The 19,835-nt window shown below is 41.2% G+C and overlaps 1 protein-coding gene across 1 annotated transcript in view; it reads right to left on the minus strand.

Annotated features, from left to right (window-relative positions):
* The window catches only part of LOC139453297 (A disintegrin and metalloproteinase with thrombospondin motifs 12-like), a 139,045-nt gene that overhangs the window by 111,025 nt on the left and 8,185 nt on the right, over positions 1–19,835 (minus strand). The window contains exon 2 of the mRNA XM_071235138.1: positions 14,140–14,510. Coding sequence (XP_071091239.1) covers positions 14,140–14,510 — 371 coding nt within the window. The remainder of the gene's footprint in view (positions 1–14,139; positions 14,511–19,835) is intronic.

Below are 19,835 nucleotides of genomic sequence, written 5' to 3' on the forward strand. Positions count from 1 at the left end.
CAGTGAGTAAGTGAGTATGATTTTACGCCGCTTTTACCACTATTCCAGCAATATCACGACACCAGATACGAGTTGATAAAACGAGTGTTGATATATTTGATATCAAAAGACCCGTGGGTGAGGTTTTATTTATCATCCAAAATTATTCTTCCAACTTTTTTTTAAGTTTGTAAAAGGTAATAAGCAGTGTCTTCAGTGTGAAAAGTACTGCTAACAGCTTCAGTAGCAGAGTCATTAGTGACGTCATTTGATTGTTAGGTCATGGTAACCAAGGAAACTATGCGGGCCGTACGATGCGACTTAATGGATCGGATAGTCATGCTCGGTGACTTTGTTGATTGCGCGTCGTCGCACTCCGGAGGCGTGGGTCGATGCTCATAATATCAATCAGTGGTTTTGCTCCATCCGATTATTTCCAGGCCACCCCATAGAGCAGGGATATCGCTGAGTGTGGCGTTTAACAATTAACCAACATGTACGAGCAATACTATGCCGAAAGATAAATCATTGTATCTTGAATTCAAACATGTAACCACTGAAGGTTTGCAGCCTCGCCACCCTAGAAGTTATTTCCCTGGGCAGCAGCAGCGTTACATATTCCTTCTTGTACCACTGATTAATACTACAGGTGTATAATGTAGCGGGTACTGGGCGCAGATTAAACCGCCATGGCAGCAAGTAAGAGGAGGTGTGTCGTAACTGAGAGCTAATTACAAGAATTCCTGGTCTACAACTACAGTCGAGGTCGCCATGAACTCAACGCTCCCTCCATGGCAGCTCCCCACTACATGTACCACCAAAAGTGAGAAGTCTGCGAAAACTGAGACGTCGGTGAAAATAAGCGAGGGAAGCAGGAAAACACGTGTTAGGTATATAGGTGTGGTAACTTTAGTGGAACTGTACCGAGCTGTTCATTGCCGTCACTCACACCGGGGATGATAGTTATTACAAGAAAGAAGGTGGTAAGTTTCAACGAAGATGATGACAAATAAAACATCTAATAAAATAATCGTCAGAAAACAATGCTTGCTTTTAACGGTTATGTCTTTCTGGTAGTGTAAATATTTTGACAAGGTATTTTATAAGAAAGCTGTAACGCTATATCGAGCGCAATTTATATACAACTTAAATGTATTAAGAGCTGAAAGTATGCATGATCAAAAGTTACTTTGTTTCGGTTTCAGCCCCCTGAATATTCACCCCCGACGGACATTCTTTGCAAATTGGGTGTGTAATGATATCCTCCCTAAAAGAGTCCGATCCGTTGTCCAACACCCTTCCTGTGGTCCCCTCAAGTATATAACTACACATCACAAAAGAACCTTTTGTTGTTCGGTGACATCTTTATGTCAAACATCCCGAGTTTCCACATAAAAACAGATTCCCATTCGCGGTCGGAGATCTCCATTGCGTTAATTCTCAGAGTAACAGTCGAGGAATTACCTTGTGAAATGCCTCAAGTCCTACCACACGTGTTATGTGTTTCGAGTAGCCACTTGGTCTTTGATGTAGCCTAATTCGATCGTAACAGTCACTAAGTCATCTCGAAGGATAACTAGAAATCACCTGCTCTCTGCCACGATGTTGTAATTTAAACATTTCGTTTACTGCCAAGCCGAGACAGGGAACGCCATCCTGTCACATAAAGCGACATGCTACAATGAATCTTTTTTCTAATGGTTCCTTAGTTGAAGCTTCAAGTAGGGCCGTGTTTTCGGATGCTGAGAACATGACCCACTGACATGTGAAGTGAGTGGTCTCAACCAGCAAATAAGCGATGCTAACAGTACATTTGTGAGTACGTAAATCAGTCGGACTTTGTGTCGCTTTAAAGTTTTATCTTGGCGTGTCAGCTTAATGTGGGAAGAAAGTCAAAAGTAATGCAGGCCTTAGAAGTTTACCAATTTAGTGAAAACCCTTGAGCACAGGTATGGACTTGACATACCAAGGATCAGAAAAAAATTCAAATCTGGGATTCGAACCACGAGCGTAGGATTCCGGCATACCGAAGAAATGCAAATGTGGGTCCCAAAAAAGTGCATTCAGCTATTACCATCAGTTACCACATAAAACGCCTCTTTAACTGTGCTGCTGTGATAAATGTCCAGAGTACGAAGCGTCAAGATGTTTTGTAGTTCACCAATATTGTTAGATATTTGCAAACTGATCAAACAGTAAATACATATGACATGCTATTAAAGACTAATTTGGGAGGAGGGGGTGGGTCTTCTTGTCTTGGTATGTGGTGGCCTAGTGGTTCAAGCCATTTATGATGCCCCCGCAACGATATTCCTCGAATACTTCTACAAGCGTCGTAAAACAATAGTTTCACTCACCCTCTTCAGGTATTTCATCAGTCAATGTAATCATCACGGTGATGAAAACATTTCTGTAACAGCAGTTGTCCTATTCATGTAGTTGTCAAAAACATTTATAAGAAGGTCAAGACAGATGTATCATAATGACCCTTCCGACAATCGTCGCACGGCCAGATACAGGCTATACATCATCCTATCAGAGGACTACCCTGGTCATGTGACGGAGACGGGTTTGTTCAGTTTGCGTGTTTGTCATGGTTCATGTCGTGTTTCTGTATTTGACTTATTCATGCTTGGGTTAACAGTTATGTATCTTTCAGTTTAATGTCATTTATCCTATGTTTAATTATCTCGCATTTGTATTTAAGTACTGTTTTGTCATGTCAGTGGTATGTTGAAATCTATGTCAAGACAACATAAAATCTGAAATGGGATCGGGACATTGGCACAGATAAGCCTAACATACATGCATTTACTTCTTGCCTCTATGAGCCGTGCAGACTAGGTGCCCCTGTCTGTTGTTTAACGCTGCGCTCAGCGAAATAACGGCGGTCTGTAAATAATTGAGTCTGGACCAGATAATCAAGTGATTGAAATCATAAGCATCAGTCGGCGCAATTGGAATACGATGACATGCATCAGCAAAGCCAGAGTGCCTAACCTCCCAATCCCGTGAGTCGCCTCTTACGACAAGCATAGTCGTCTCTTATGTAGGTCCCCAGTACCCACGATCAACGTATATTAATTAATAACGATCGGGGTGATCACGGCGGGTGCCTTGGATGAGGGTGTGTTATCCTACCCAACGGTGTAGCTACCACTGGTTTGTCTTGAACAGAACTGACTGCGGCGTACAACAAAATTCATTTGCTCATTCGTTTTTCTAAATGAACCATTCGACACAAATTCAAACATAAATAAGTAGTGTACTCACATCACAACTGCAGCAACAAATAGACAGTCAGCAAAAGATTAACAGACATGTTTTGTTTTAGGCCCCACTGTTTTATGCAAAGTGTGTGAGTGGCTGGTGCTACCGAGAGAGCAGGACATGCTAACTATTTTAGCGAGCGCCTGGTGTCATCAGTGGCTTTTAAAGATCCATTCACATAATGTTCATCACGTTTTTGTCATTTACGCCCAAGGGAATCTGTTTCGAGAGATAATCGAGCGTTGACGTTTTGAATTTTTCCGCTCCAAATAGTATCGAAAGTGCAAACATTGATAATGATGTAAAACTTCAGGAAAGAGTATTTATGAGCATCCCATGTCAGAGTCCCGACTGAAAAGGACGCGGTGCTCAGGCTCGGTCACTTGGTTTCTGATACTTGAACTCACTGGTTTGCCCACACTCGATTATTTACCGTTGTAGCTGGAATATTGCTTACTGCGACGTTACACCCCATAAACTATTCAGTGCCCTGTATTCAGCAGTATCATAAGATATCTGACATAGTCATCCCATGCGTACTGTAGCAAAGCCGCAACTAGAGAGCAACACGGAACATAGCTAGATAACTGATACTTATAACACACAACGCTTATGCTTCAGTTCAGTCTTATATTTCATCACCACGTGTATCTACAATGAAACCATCATGGGGTAGACAAAGCTCACAGGGGCATGTAGTGTTCCATTCAGGGAATTTGATGGATAAGCAATTATGATATTTTAGTTCAAGGTTGTTCCATGCGTCCCCTGTTCTTGGCTCACGACCCCGTGAGCTGAAACGATGAATAAGTAACCAACACCTCAACCATTGCATCGGTCTCGCGTGCAGCAAGGGATCGATCATTTTATTTCAATGGAGGTGTCGTAGACTTTAGACCGAGACAAATGATTTCGTTGACCTTGTTTTAACAGGTGTGATTTATTCACCGATGTCTTGATATTTATTGTATGATTAACTAACCAAGGTTTTGTATTTTATCCAAAAATGAAGCAAAATACTTTTCAGAGTTTTTTTGCATTTTAAGGAGAGGATTTACATTGTACGATTTTGATGTATTCCAGTCCATACAGTTAGACAATATATCCTGCGGTCATTCACAACACATTTTAACTACTTGTAGAAGTTTACGGTACCAGGAGCGGGTTATGTTACGATAACCCAGTTATGTTATGTTGAGGTCATATATCTGTGTCAACACATTTGTCAACTTTGGTGCACTCATTCAACCAAAGTCCTGTCTTTGGCTATGACTATCCATTCATGTAACCAGAGACCAGATACCGGTATATGGTCTCTGATGAAACACCTACATACGTCATTTCAGCTGTGGATTTGTCGTTCGAAGCAAACGTATTTCATTCAGTGTGAGGTTGGAATTGAACAATGCTACTTTCAGAAGTGCATGCATTTTTCTAACAACGAAAGCGCAGTACTGTCTCAGAAAGTTACATGTGCAGGTTCGATTTTTTAGAATCCCAACTTTCTTGGCGAATCCAATAAATAATTATGATGTATACTGTTCCAGGTTTGGGGGCCTTTTCGTCGCATCTCACATCACACAAACGTTGAGTTTGACACATGCCTTAATTTGCCTTATATTATCTTTGAACTGCAAATCAAACGCTACATGATTTTACCAACAGGGAAAAGTGAGCGAAAACACGCTCAAGGTCATAGCCATGAACAAGGGCAGATAACTCGGGTTGCAAGACATACAACTTTCCCCTTCCCCCCACCCATCCAAGGTATTTCATTCACGCTTCTTTCCTTTAGCTTCAAGACATTTGTGAAACACGAACCATCCTACCAGGAAAGCGATGCAACCAGTGAGTGTGTGGTTACGTCTATATCATCACAAAGAGTTTCCTCCCTTGCCGCTAATAAGCTCCATTCATTACCACTCCCTGGAGCTCCTGGGCGTGAATATGTCCACACCTCTCTGGGTCCTGTGCCAACGAAATACGTTGCATACCTGAATACTAAAAAGCTTATTCTGTACCAGTTAGAATATTCCATGTAAAACTCTGCACACACAAAAATACATCATAAGTTGTATAACGACTCTTTCCAAGCAAAGAACAGATGCAGTCTTTGGCAACGTCTGTCAGTCGGTTGAGAGGTACCTACATGTGTTCACCACGTTGTCTTGGCGGCTGTTGGAACTAAAACATTGTTCTCTTTACACATCGTCCATGACGCTGCCGTGACCGACTACATTCTTGACGTAGATATCACCATTATTCCCACATGCCGAATTCCGTATTGAGGGCCTCTTCATCCCGCTTTAATCACGTGTCGTTTATCATCCCTTGAAAACATTTAGAATATGTCTTTGAAACCCGAACTAACATCGTGTAATGTACTACATTCACTGACAAAAACGTTCGGTCAAAGTAGGTTTCGCATTCAACAATCAGGAGTCTGAATTGTGAAAAGAGTTTTGAGAGCTATATTCGCTCCCTGCCATAATAAAGTCAGAACCATATATACTCCCATCTACACAAGTCTGCAATTTACATATATGTATAAATTCATACTTGTCAGGCGAACCCTTTTACACACGTAGATGTATCTGATAAAGGAGAAACCTGACATCCTGCCAAAAGGCATTGTAAAATTAATGTAATGTATATTGAAAATGCGACCACATGTAAATTTGAATTAAACGCACAATGAAGTACGAACGTTGGATAGGAAAGAAGCACAAAGATTTTCATTAATCTATTAAAACCATTTTATCTACGACATAATTTTCACTTAAACAATAAGTCAGGTGGGCATTTAAATAGACGTCGCTCTTGGTCTATTTACGAGAATTGATTGATAAGATCGGATCCTCACATAAAGGGAATTGCGTAAAAGTGAAATCTGTTGCTGTGGACATTATATGATGTCATAGAGGTATATCCACAAAAACTCTGTTTCGCTGTGACAAGCCTATTTTAGCAGGGCTCTGTGAGTTTTGGAAAATGAACAACGGACAGTTACCAATAACTTACAGAAAAGAGGGTTACCAAAAGACATCCACGCAGATATGAGTACAACGCTAGGAAATGACCCTTCCTATGCCAGTGGTGAGCAGCACAGTTTATGTTCGGCAGGGAGAACCTTAAAGACGACTCCCGTCCTGAAGGCCTGTGTCTGCTGATATTCTAGCTCTGTTTGAAGTTGAGCCAGAAAGGTTCTTGCGGCGATGTGTGACTATGGATGAAACCAGGGTTCATCGGTTCAAGTCCTTGTCCAAACAACAATCTAAACAGAAGAGCAAAGGCTTTCCCATCAGCTAGAACGGTTATGGCATCCTTGTTCTAGGACGCCGAGAGTGTCATCATGGTGGACCATCTTTCAAAAGGCCAGAAAATAACATGTTATGCTGCATGTTGGAAGCTGCGAAAAGGTGTGCTATTTAACAAGGACAATGCGCCAGTCCACAAATCAGAAGTCGCCATGGCTACAATCCACTCCTTCGGCACTCACCTTATTCTCCTGATCTGGCTCCGTCGAACTTCCATCTGTTCCCAAACATGACATAAGCTCTAGTCGGAACACATGTCGAAAGGAACGATGACGTCATAGCAGCTGTGGAGAACTTTTTTTGCCAAAAACAGAGAAGGTCTTCTACGAAACTGGGATAAAATCCCTTCAACATCGTGGAAGGGAATTATGTTGAAAACTAAATAAAATGAATATACTATCTTCGGGTAAAGTCTCTATCGCATACTGTGAAGTCAAACCTATTTGGTATATATACGTGGTATTCTCCAGGTTTGGAAATGACGTCTTACAATTTTTTTAGCGAGGCTGTTGAATGAAACGACGTGAGCACTTCCGGTAGGCAAGGTCTATATCATCCGGCTCACCTACGCAATTTTAATGTAATGCTTTTATTACTACTGGAGCTTCCATCCATATTATTTGAATGTAACATACATAAGAGTATGAATACTCATTATGCATTGAAAGTTTCATTACATAACATGTGTATGCCCTACTTTTACTGGGCGGTGGGATAGTCTATTGGTTGCATCCTCCGCTCCGTAAGTCCCCCGCCGTGATATTTCTGAAATATTGCTCAATCACTAATAATTTTACGGTCATTATTTGTGAGTGATAGTCTTCATCGTATTCTTTCTTTCTTTCTATCATATTCTTCCCTGAATGAGTTGAGCTTGTAACGGAATACATAACTGAAATAATGTTTAAAGTCGCGTTACCCAACAAACTCACTTCACCATAAAAAAAAGCAACATTGTTCTTGTATAGTAGCTCACTATACACCGCATACGTCGACGAAGTATAACATTTGGTATTGGAAGTGGGGCATTTGTTTTCCTTTCTCTAATATCCGCCAATAAATAACGGGCATACAAGAAACAATCCAGATAATTCCATGCGGGGCAAGTGGGAATGAGTATATCATAGACAGCCATGTGAATACAATATATATATATACCACACGCACACGAACTGCTCGTGGTGAAATTCGTGGTGCAAATATGAGCTTTAACGTAAGTCGCAACCATGTCTACCGATAGCTGCAGCTAATAATGCTGGTAGCAAATGAACATTGGAACCGTGACCACACTACCTCGGTTGGTTCATCGGATAAAATAGGTAGAACAGGGCTATAATGTGATATTTTATACAAGTATACAAGAGTGCCAATGTCATGCTGGATAAAGTTTTCAGGTCCGTTCCGCAACTCCGTAATGGAGTATGGTGTCAGCATTGGTTGCTTTTCTCAGCTATCGAGTAACAAGTTCGAAAAAAGTTTACAGTATTTCCGATTTTACATTTACACATCCAACTTCTTTGCGAAAGTATACATGTACCGAGTTATTTTACAATAGATCATGAGCTTTGATAAAAGTTTAGGCATTATAGCCAGACATCGTTTTAATAGAAGTTAGTTTAGATATGTATCTGATCTATCTGATGAGCACCACTTATCATAAAGCATGGAAGCGTGGATCATCCCAGTGTATCCCTGCGCACTTCTCTTGTAAAATATCCATTACTCAACGCTATCTGACCACCTGCATCGACAGCTCCTGCTTATTTGCCTAACTTCGTACCAATATCACATTCCAATCTTACAAAAGTGTGTGTTTTTTAATACAATATGTATATCAATTTAGGATTGTCAGTTTGTGGTTCATGGAATATTATGTCACAGTGCTCTTGAAATTTCGAAAACGTCGGTGACGCTAGATAGATGTTACTCCGTCACAACACAGATATCCCCCCTTGATTGACCTATCAGGCTTATCTCCGCAATCAAACACCTGCTATATAGTTAATACGTTGAGAGGCCCAGGTATGATGGACAGGTTACTGTTCCACGTCGTTATGTCTAATGTCTGTTATCTTTGCAATCGAGAACCTTACAACGCAAGTAATAGGGACGGCTAAAGCAGGATAGATCCGCACCTGCTGTCTCATATTTCCCAAAGCAGACTAAAATATTGTAATATATTACGTATCTAATGTATACAGATAATTAATTCAGATAGTTAACGGGGGACTAGCCTCTGTCCAATTGGCAGTCCCAACACGCTTGATTCAGACTTCCCCAAAACAACCTGCCTCGAATTTGTATAATATGTTTCAATCTTGACATAAATGGTTATGATAATTACACATATACAGAATATAGTCCGTCTCTATTATCTGTCGAAACAGATTCCACTAGCCGTAACAGTCAAAATAGTGATGATAATCATATGAATGGATAACTGAAAATCAGTGATGAAAACGGGAAAGGTTAAGGATGTTCTGCTCTACCAGAAGCACCCGCCACTCTATTAAATGCAATGTTTACGCCTTGAGAGGAAATGGGGAGCATACATAGTCCCTCTTTAATAGCTATGTAATTTCCGATTAACATTCCGATCAAGCAATGTTTTACAGGTAGCAAATCTAATGTTATGCAGGGTACCCATGTGGAATAGACCGACCGACAGTGTACCCCTTCCACAAACCTAATCATGCAGGTTTACAGGAAGAGAAGGAAAAGACCACCTCCCTGTATCTTGCTCATTTAACAACGCATACAGGCGCCGAGGATCAGACCTCCTTGACTCCTGTTAGCGGCTAACTTGCCAGCAAGCACCTGTTGTATATCACGCATCCTCTCACTAATATAGGTTGAACCCGATACATCAATGTCTGACATGCATGTACAATATGCTTGAACAAGCTAGACACCTAACAGTAGACGTGGTTCAATCTGTCAGTCATATCATACAGGTGTAGGATGTCCTGAACACAAATGTTTTCAATATTATTAAATATAATCCGTACAGATTATGAAAAACAGAAATAATCCTTTTTTAATAAATATCTTACATGTTGACACCCTGTTAATGTATACGTACATGATACATGTCATTAAACACTTTTTCATCGCGAACCTTTATCATTTAATGTTTTTAATAACTACTCGGTTGTAACCCCAATACATTGACACAGGTCAACAGACCTGTCTCTATTATCTCATTCTTCACTGACACAGTGCCCGACGCCGATTAGCGTCACGATCACTTCGCATTCAGGTAAATCACGCCAACGTCTAGAATGGGGTTCATTCCCTATCACTATCTCCCTTGCACTGTCCGCATTCCACGCCCAGTCCCTCGTTCGCCCCACATCAAGCCCATCTGATGCACAGTCACGTATAATGGAGAGGGTTGGCACAAACTCTTACACCAACGTGTTGGGGAACAGCTGATTGCAAGGTGGGGTCGGGGGTCACGTCTATAACGTCACTCAAGTGTCGTCCGCATGTCGGGTACTACAGGTATCACAGGTAGGAGGTCACGCGGGGTCACAGACGCTCGGTGATCATCGTCAAGTATTGAAGAATATCGGTCATATATCTCGCCCTGTCTCACTCCCACTATTGTGTCCCTCATAGAATGAACCCTTAACGTGTTTACCTTTTTATCTTCCTGTAACGACGTATTATTTAAAATGTGCATACTCCGGTTTCGGGAACAGTAAGTACTTGGCATACCGTATCTTTCACAGAATCAATACAGCTTCACTTTTATGAGTGTGCCAACCTTCTCTCTCACCTCCCCCTTCCCTCAACGGCATCCTGCATACCTCTTAATTTGTCTTGGCATCCAATTTAAGAACTCTTGAGTCATATGAGTGTACACGACTGGTCCAAGTAAATTAGACTTGGGTTTTCAAATAGAATGCATGACCATGGCTGCTCAAAAGCTTACGTCTTTATATGTTAGTGATTTGCCACGAAATATAAATTTCAACATAGAAATATTTGCATCCGCAAACCAGATACACATTTCATGGTGTTCAGCGAACTGTGCCATGGCGTCCGGAATACCAGCGTTGGAAAAGGGGGTTGTCAGCCTCTTTAAGCCTGCTTTGAAATGACAGAGACAGATTCCTCGCTACATCCCTTCACCTATGTGAATTGTTTAGCCTTTAAATAACGAAAGCGACGATTCTTTGATGGGCATTTAAAATGGGTTGAACAAGAAGGCATGACACCTTTAATGGATAACAGCTTCTTAATTGTTTGTCTCGGCAGTTCATGGATACTTCCTGTCCCTTCAATACAAACAGAAAAAAACAGGCAGAAATTGTTTTTCTTTAATTTGGTAATCCGCAATTTCGGTATGTCAAACAAAATTTTCAAACCCCGAACCACGAGAAGAGAAGGTGTACACTATAAATCGAAATACAAATACCCACTCCCGAACCACCAGTGAAGAGGTTGTAAAAACATAGCGCCCCCTGGTGTGATGCAGGCGTGAGATAGCGGAGATAACTCGGGCATCTTCATGTTAGCCACCGTGTTAACGCTATCATGTGGACAATCTCTATGGCGCTAACATTTACTCCTGGCGTGTCAACACTAAAACAACAGCAAAAGCACGTAGCGATTGAAATGTTAAAACAGTTTCAGTATACTTGTATGTTCCCAATTCAGAATCGAGATTCTCACCTGCAAATTTAACGTTACCAATCCAATCGTGTTATTTTAAGATGAGTGTACACTCCCGAGATTACGCAACCTTGCCAACAAAAATAAAAGTAAATATGATATTTAAAAAGTGCTTCCTAAAAGTAAGACCCGAGTAGAAAATGTTTCGACATTACACACATCAACATGACCGGAGTGCGATGGATCTGGCACGACTGACATTAAGACAACAAAAGAGAAATTAGTCTTAATGTTAACAGCATGCACATTCAGAAATATGTAAGGTCAAGATATTATTGGAAATGTATTTTCAACTAGTGAAATGTGTACTTCAAGGACAAAACGAATTGCTGCAGACACAGACAGTGACACAAATAAAAAATGAAGATAAAATCCGCAGGTAGTCCTCCTCAAGCATACACAGTTGTCTCACAAGTTGAGGCTGATGTAAAGCATCAAGTTGCAACAAACATACTGAAGAAGATATGAGTGTAGAAAATAATTTAGTCAAGTTAGAAAATGCCATTTATTTTATTTTTTTGACAAATAAAATGTAAGGTTCAAAAGAAATAAAATACATATTACTCAAACTGGGTCAGGGTAACATAGTTTTTTTGGTTGGTTCTTCTAAACCAGGAGATAAAGTTTCGGCTGAGGGCGGTTGCTCCTAACTTTTAAGTTCAGCAAGACGATCATCCTGGGACATTTATTCCCTCATCACAGCGGTGTTTAGCTGGCAACTGCACAAGTTCTAGCACGGCTGGGGGACCGGTAAGTTACACCCAATCGAAGTGAACTGCATATGCTGATCTATGTTTAACAAATCGAGTTCAGTACCCATGCAAACGCATTGCTCCATATATGCGAGAAGAATTCACACACTGTCCATATAGGTCTGTTACAAAAATCGGAACAGCTAATGATGTCACTAGCAGCTAGTTCCAAGCAGAGTTCGTTTTTTAACAAAATGTTTCATAGAATTGCAAATTGTGTTTCGACATCTCGGGTTTAGTCACGATGTGTCACTCATTGGGTCGTATTCTTTAAATCCTTCAATATTTTAACACGGTTTCTAATGGCCATGATCATGGGACATTTGAGTTTTTTCTTCAAATGGTGAGAAATTTGCCAATGAAAAAGATGGAGTGAAAGTATGTTTAAATGTCATTTACAGAGACTGCTGACATATGGATTTCAACTACCTTGTTATGTTTATGCAAAGGTCAGTCAGTGACATTGCAGAGCGACACCAACGTGAGATCAGTTATTCAGGTGACAACTGTCAGTCTGTGAGAAGGGGTAATATGTCTCAAAATGCAAATAATGTATTGAAGGTATGCCCCCGAGGAACGCCTCCCAGGTCCAGAGCAAAAATAGGGCATAATCTCGTACTCTACTCCCGTTGTGCCTTTGGCAACCCGCGACACATCTTACCTCTGAGAACATTCAACGCCTACTTTGTGAAATAACACAAGTAAAATAATACATTGGAAACTTAATGCCACACTGTTTGACATATCACAGACACATTAAGAACTGGTCATGATTGAGTAAATGTGGCCATTGAAAGGACTTTCAATTAGCATGATTAGTATACTTACTCCATGAGATTTACAGACGTAGTTCAGCAATCCATGAACGGATCTTGTACATATAAATGTCCACCCTTCCTTCTTTGTGAAGTTAAATCAATGCAAATATTTGACGTACAGATGAAATATTAGAATTACTGTTTATCTGTCTGATCATTGCCACATTGCCTTTGGCGGTCTCCCATAGAGTAACTGATAGTCTAAGAGTGCAAAAGCCTTGCAAGAGTCAAGAAGCAATCGTGACCAATCTTGAAGGTTTTCTCATGATGACATCATGGCTATAGCATTTCACTGTTTATAAAACGTTAGAAATAATGGCCTAGACATGTGTTTTTATACATTTTCGTAAATCCAAATATTTATCATGCACCACAAATAGAATACGAAGGAGCAGACGACAATTTCGTGTCAGAACGAGAACTGGTGGGAAGCATTGAATGTGCAAGCGGGGTAAATTCACGCAGCGCTTCCCCTGACTTTAGGTCTATCAAGGGAGATAACTGTTTTAATTGTGGTCATCTTTGACAGCAAACTGGCAAATCTAGCAACACAGTGCAAGGCGAGACATGGCGAGGTTTCAGTGACGTCTGGTGTTAGCACAGAAAGGATGAACCGTCTGGGCGTCGACAGATGGACAAAAACAGTGTTATGTGGCCTGTGTTTGCATAATCTTTAAAGGCAGATGATATCTGATTGTGAACAAGGATTGTCGTTCAATCATATCGTTCATAAACAAGCCAGGGATCACAAGAATGAAATCGTTTGAGAGTGAGCTGAACGTCAAATGGTGGGACATTTTTAATTCAATGAGTAAATGTCAAGTGAAGGTGCCAAGGTCAATGGCTGTGCTGTTCCTGCTGGTAGGATAATTTACTTTGTCATCACGCTGCCACAACAGGGTCGTACGTGAAGAATATCTGAATGGGAGAACATGGGGCGATGTGAATCTTTGTAGCTTGCATAGTGATGGTGTTTCTTTATTTTGTTTACAGAAGTAAAAGTATATATTTGCGTTAAACACGCAGTTAAATCTCCCTACGCTGAATTTTTTTACAAAAACGCATTGAACGACCAAATATGCCCTAAACAAGCGGATGACATCAAAATTGACACAAAGCGACATCACTGTCTGTAAACGGGGTGGTATAACCTAGGTCTGAAATTTCTACGAAGCATTACCCCCGATTTTATTCACACAATAAGCTTTTCTCAGAACACTCAGGAATACAGAATTCCAACAATGTCATTTCTAACTGCATCGTGACAGCATATAGACACATGTGAAAATACTAAATATAGAAAACAATTTTAAAAAGACTTACCAGTCCCCCACAAGCTGATATCGCTGCTCTAGAGTTGTCTTCTCCTGTCACGTGACCAGTAAAATGACATCCTCGGTGATCAAGTATTTTGAACATAGAATCCGACACGTTCTTATATCTTCCTGTTCTTGTTTCGACCACCGTCGACGGCGTGAGCAACTTACTGTTGACTTGTAACTTGACTTGTAGCGTCCTATCTGATAACGGAATCTGGTAATGGATGACGTCATCAGAGGACGCACCTGCGTCATCTACACTTCTCTTCCATATCTTATGATGTGCGTGTAATGTGTGTGTTATAAATCCTCCATCTGAACTAACACGGCTTGGAATTACCACTTCATAATCATCCAAGTTCTGAGCAAAGTTTTCTGAAACATGCAACAAAGTATGGCAGATTATTTGGATTGATTTCAAGATGTTTAAATGCCAATGGAACCTCGTTAACTTGAACTCGTTAACTCGAAATATATTAAAGACGAAGTAAGGTTACAGTACCGACATAATCCTAATCTGCATGGTGGTCTACTATCGGAACTCGCTAATATCGTTTGTGTCGAACTATGGACAACTCGATGGTTTCACGACTTCAAGTTAACGAGGTTTCACAATCAAGTTTAATGCTGCAAATTAGGCTGATAATTCTTTCTAAAAATTATTAATAATGTAATTCAACACGGGTTTTACCATACGGAGACATCTGTGAAAAGTGAGTGAGTTTGACCTTACGCCGCTTTGAACAGTATTTCAGTTATATAAGGTCGTGTTAGCATGCTGTGAGAGGGAAGCCCAAAGTAATGCAGGTGTTAGGCGTCTACCACTTTGCTGAAACCCACTAGTACGGGTATTTTGCAGACAAACCTAACAACATAATCAAAGCAAATGTGAGATTCGAACCCACGATAATAAGTTTCTGACACTTCTTAGTGAGGCACCTCTGCACAGCAGACTGCGGCGTCATAGACGATCCAGCCGCTCGTTTCCGTCTGTGGAAGTATCCAACAAAAGCATCTACTATTCTGATATTGGGAGCATATGCATCACTGTTTTATCAATTCATATCGTGTTTAATACGTGTATCTCAGCTACCCAATGCACATAATCCTGTCTGCTGTGTACTGATAGTGAACTATTTTGTCAATGTCATTTCGAGGGGCATTCTGGTTCCATCATCCCCGAGATACGTGTAGTATTGTAACATGACATTCAAATGTCAGAATAAATATTAGGGTGGTATTACAAAACCTCACTCCCAACGCATCTTTTCATAATTGCCTGTGACATATTTCGTGTTTCGTTAAAGGGATAATTAGAACCATTCCCCAATCTCGCAAAATCGGTTCGTATCCTGTCTGTGCTGTGAAACGGGGTTCCCCATAGTTACTGTACCACTAGTCCTCTCTGCAACCAACGCCCATCGTTACCGTACAACAAATACACGTTCCTTCAATCAATTCGCAAGCAATAATACTAATAGTAGCAACTGTACGCATATATTGAAGTAGTTGCCAATAAACAGTATACTGAATCCATCGACGACTCAACCCACTGAGAATTATGACTGACCCAAGTCAGTATTATGAGCTGTTCATTCACATCAGTCAACAGTAACGCCGAACATTTATCGACAGAGAGGTAAAAATAGTATACAACCATATACCACGAGGCATTCGATTCCACAAACAAAAACCTAATAGTCAAACAACTTATTATCTATAGTCATGTTATAGATCATTTCAGACTATGCCATTACTTCATACATGAGTAGGACGGTTGGGCAGCCTGCTTGTTAAAGCGTTCGCCCGTTACGCCAACGGCCAGGGTTTGATTTACATGGGTGAAATATGTGACGCCCATTGCTAACAGCGGCTTAAAACGATTGACATTCACTCATGCATGAGTTAGTGAATATTGTTTTAATCCGTGGTCAGCAATATTGAACCTATATGAAAATGTGTATGTTCATAATCGACCAGGCCGTTCAGTGGTTGACTTTATGAGCAACTATCCCCACCCTCGGGTTACCATGATACACAATCAGGAAGTAAAACATTGTAACTAGGAAACGCATAAGGGACCTGGTATCTTCACGGGGGGAGTTCTTGAATGAAAAATAGGGGCGGTGAGGTAACCTAGTGGTTTAAGCGTTCGCTCGTCACACCGAAGGCCCGGGTTCAATGCCCCACATGGGTTCAATGTGTGAAGCCCATTTCTGGTGTTCACAGCCGTGATATTGCTGGAATATTGCTAAAAGCGGCGAAACCCATAATCACTCTCACTCACTCACTCACTCACTCACTCACTGAATCAACAATAAAAAAGTGGTGTACGAGTTTTCTCGCTGACAATCCATGCCCCTGCTGGAGGTATGTATGACACTTTCATTGATGGCGACCAGCAGCTGGTCATGAGGGGACCAAGATACCGCTGCATACACCAGAACGCCCCGGGGGGAGGGGTAGACTTGTGTGGTTAAAGCGTTCGCTCGTCACGTCGATGGCCCGGGTTTAAAAAAAACAACGTGGCTGCATCCCCCGTTACATCATAGTGTCTCCCCCGCCGCGATCGAGTGAGTGAGTGAGTGAGTTGGATTTAACGCCGCTTTTAACATTACTCCAGTTATATCACGGCGTGTCAGCTTAATGTGGGGGGAAAGCCCGAAGAGATGAGGGTCTCAGACGTTTACTAACTTCGGTAAAACCCACGAGCACGGGTATGGTTCTGACAAACCTAGAAACATGATAGGGGCGAACTGGGATGGGAACTCGGCCACCCGTGCACCCGTGCTTCTCCTTAGGAACGAAAATACGGATGCCTCGTGAGCGAATACTGCTATTTGCTCATAATTGATGCTGCAGACAATGAGATCAATAGAGTTCTCCAAAATGCCGTGAATACAGTTTTCCTAGTGTAACATTTTCATTGGCAGATATTACTGTAATAACTGTGGGGACATTTATTGGAAGTCGCATGTCTACCAGGATGGTAGAGGGTGTATCTACAACGAAACATTCCGAGAAGGGTGACTAACCTGTATGGGTTTCTTTCGTTTGCCTATGACTAATTGAGCACAGTAGAGTTACGTAACCACGCGGCAACGATGACAGCTCTTGAACTAACACTACATCGCGGGAAGATGTCCACAACATGACATCACACCATCAAAAAGTACACTTTTCTTACGCTTATTTCGTTCTCCAGCCGCGAATCACACGGCAAGCCGTGACAAGTTTGTACTGGAAGGAATTAATACGGATTCTTCAGCGGGTGTTCCCGAATAGTTGGACCTTGAATTGGCATGGTAATAGTCATGTTGTATATGAAGGTGTATGTGAAAGTGCGTGTGTAGGTGTATGTGCAGAGGTAGGTGTGTGCGTGTCTCCGTGTGTATGTGTGTGTACCTATTTGTGTAGGTGTGTGTGCATGTTCGTGTGTGTGTAAATGTGTTGAAACTTGAAGTCCTGTATTTAGTCTAGTTGTCTGGGGGAATAGCAGAACATGCTGCGAACAACAGAAACCAAGTTTCATGGGGGTTGCTATTGTTTTATCTGTTTCTTTAACGTTCATCTGATTATTACTATTATATATCATAGCCGAGCGGTGGCGTATCCAAGTGGTTGAAACGTTCGCTCGTCACGCCGAAGTCCCGCGTTCGATTCTCCACATGGGTACAATGTGTGAAGCCCACTTCTTGTATCCCGAGCTTTGATATTGCTGGAATATTTCTAAAAGCGGCGTAAAAACATACTCACACAATAGAACGGAGACATTAAACACTGGAAATACACGAGGATGCTTGTTTGTAAGGACCAATGTATCCCCACGACGTCCATACACGCTATGTTCAAGACAGGGGGATGCAAGTACATCTGTGCGGTTACAAAACGTGACTTTAAATCTATTCGAAACAATGGTTCGATATTACACCTCACAAACCAGCACTGGATTATATTGTAGCTTCCCCAAAAATGTCATTAAACCCATACCTGCCTGCATCTGCCGTAATAGCTGACACCAATTCACGCTTTGAAATTACAGAGGTACCTACATGTCTTAGAAACTAGGTTTATCCACTATCAATATAACTTTTCTCCAGGAAACGTTGCCGAGGCCTCACAAGAAGAACCAAAATACGTTTTTCCCTTTAATCTGATTGAGACCCTGGAGTTTTTATTCCCCCTGTGTCAGTGTACCTCTTCCTCGGGGTGCCAGCTCGCGGTATGACTTATGCATAAATATGTGCGTTCACTGCACATATACACGCCATGGGCCCTGGTGGAAAGCAGGAGTATTATCCAGGGACCATCTCCTTTCCACTACATCAATACAACCCCAGTTTTAGGTATCACGCCTAGGTCCAAAAAACGTCTCAAACCCTTCGCTATGAAACACTTAGCAAACGTCATGATTTGGGGCATATTCGCTAACTAACAATAGAGAAAGGAAAAGAAAATAACCGGTTAGGTGTGTGAATCGCCGGGTTTTATCACACAATGAGAACACCTTCTACTACAGAGTGTTGGCGTCGCTATTCCATTAGCGAGAGGTAAAGAACGACTCTACTATTCCAGTTGTTGTCTATCTCACAGTCCCTGAACCTTGTATTTTTCCTTTCGCCGAGACCTTTCTGTAATGCTATATAACCCTTAACGAGGCAAGTTTACATTTTCCACAGGTTTCGAAACTATAAGGCTCCTTTTCAAATTTAAATGTACATGCTTGTTTTTATCAAAATTATATATTTTTAGAGACTACGCGTTAGTCTACGCCAATTGAACCAGCATCGACATGACGGCTCAGTTCATGCACCTTCACTGGGAAGAAGGTCACCGTCAGGCAACAAATCCCGGTGTTTGTAATGAAAATAATCTGTCATCACCGTGATACTAAATAGCAAATAACGTAGAAAACAAGGAACAGATTAGCTGGACACTTGTACAGATTCAGCGGAGGGTTAATGGTTACCATTCTGACCACTTCTTGTTTTGGTGGGTCGGATCGTGTTACCGTTCACTGTGTTACCATGGTGGTGAACTCTACAGGAAGTTCGCCATCAGGCCAAGTGCACCGTAGTGCATCCACGTAGGCTATATGCTGTGATCACAGTTACTACGTAATTGGTTTTTGGTGGAGGACTGGTTAATTTGACATTGGGGATAATTTAATATTTGAGACATGATATCAGCATCAGTAATACCCCTGTGTGTAGTGCACTTCATAGGTACGATCTATCAGCATCAACTATATGCATAACTCTTTGGAGTAGTACACTTGTAATTGTCGATCTAAAATACTACTTTACGCCTAGACGTGCCACTGTGGTATACATGTATTTAGTTACCTAAGTCATATAGCCATATCTAATACACGTTGATAATGACAGGGTTATATATGACGCAGGATACCGTGCGTATCCCAGTTAATTGTCTTCATGAAAAAAATATTTTTTCGCTGAGATACATTTGACAAGACTTTTTATCAGTCAGTACTTATTTCTACACAGACATGGGTTTGTAACGTTTCGGTTTTCAAGGGTTTAGTGCTATATTCAATAAACAAATATTTATGGTGGGTTTTTTTTCTAAATAGCAATATCTTGTAGGCTACAAGCTAAACTCATGCCTGACTCCAAACTGTGTTCATGGGAAGTATACACCTTTCACAGTACTACTTTATTCCTACTACTCTCGATCGAA

Source organism: Haliotis cracherodii, unplaced genomic scaffold (genome assembly GCF_022045235.1).
Source record: "Haliotis cracherodii isolate W230 unplaced genomic scaffold, xgHalCrac1.p SCAF_1, whole genome shotgun sequence".
Classification (NCBI taxonomy): domain Eukaryota; kingdom Metazoa; phylum Mollusca; class Gastropoda; order Lepetellida; family Haliotidae; genus Haliotis; species Haliotis cracherodii.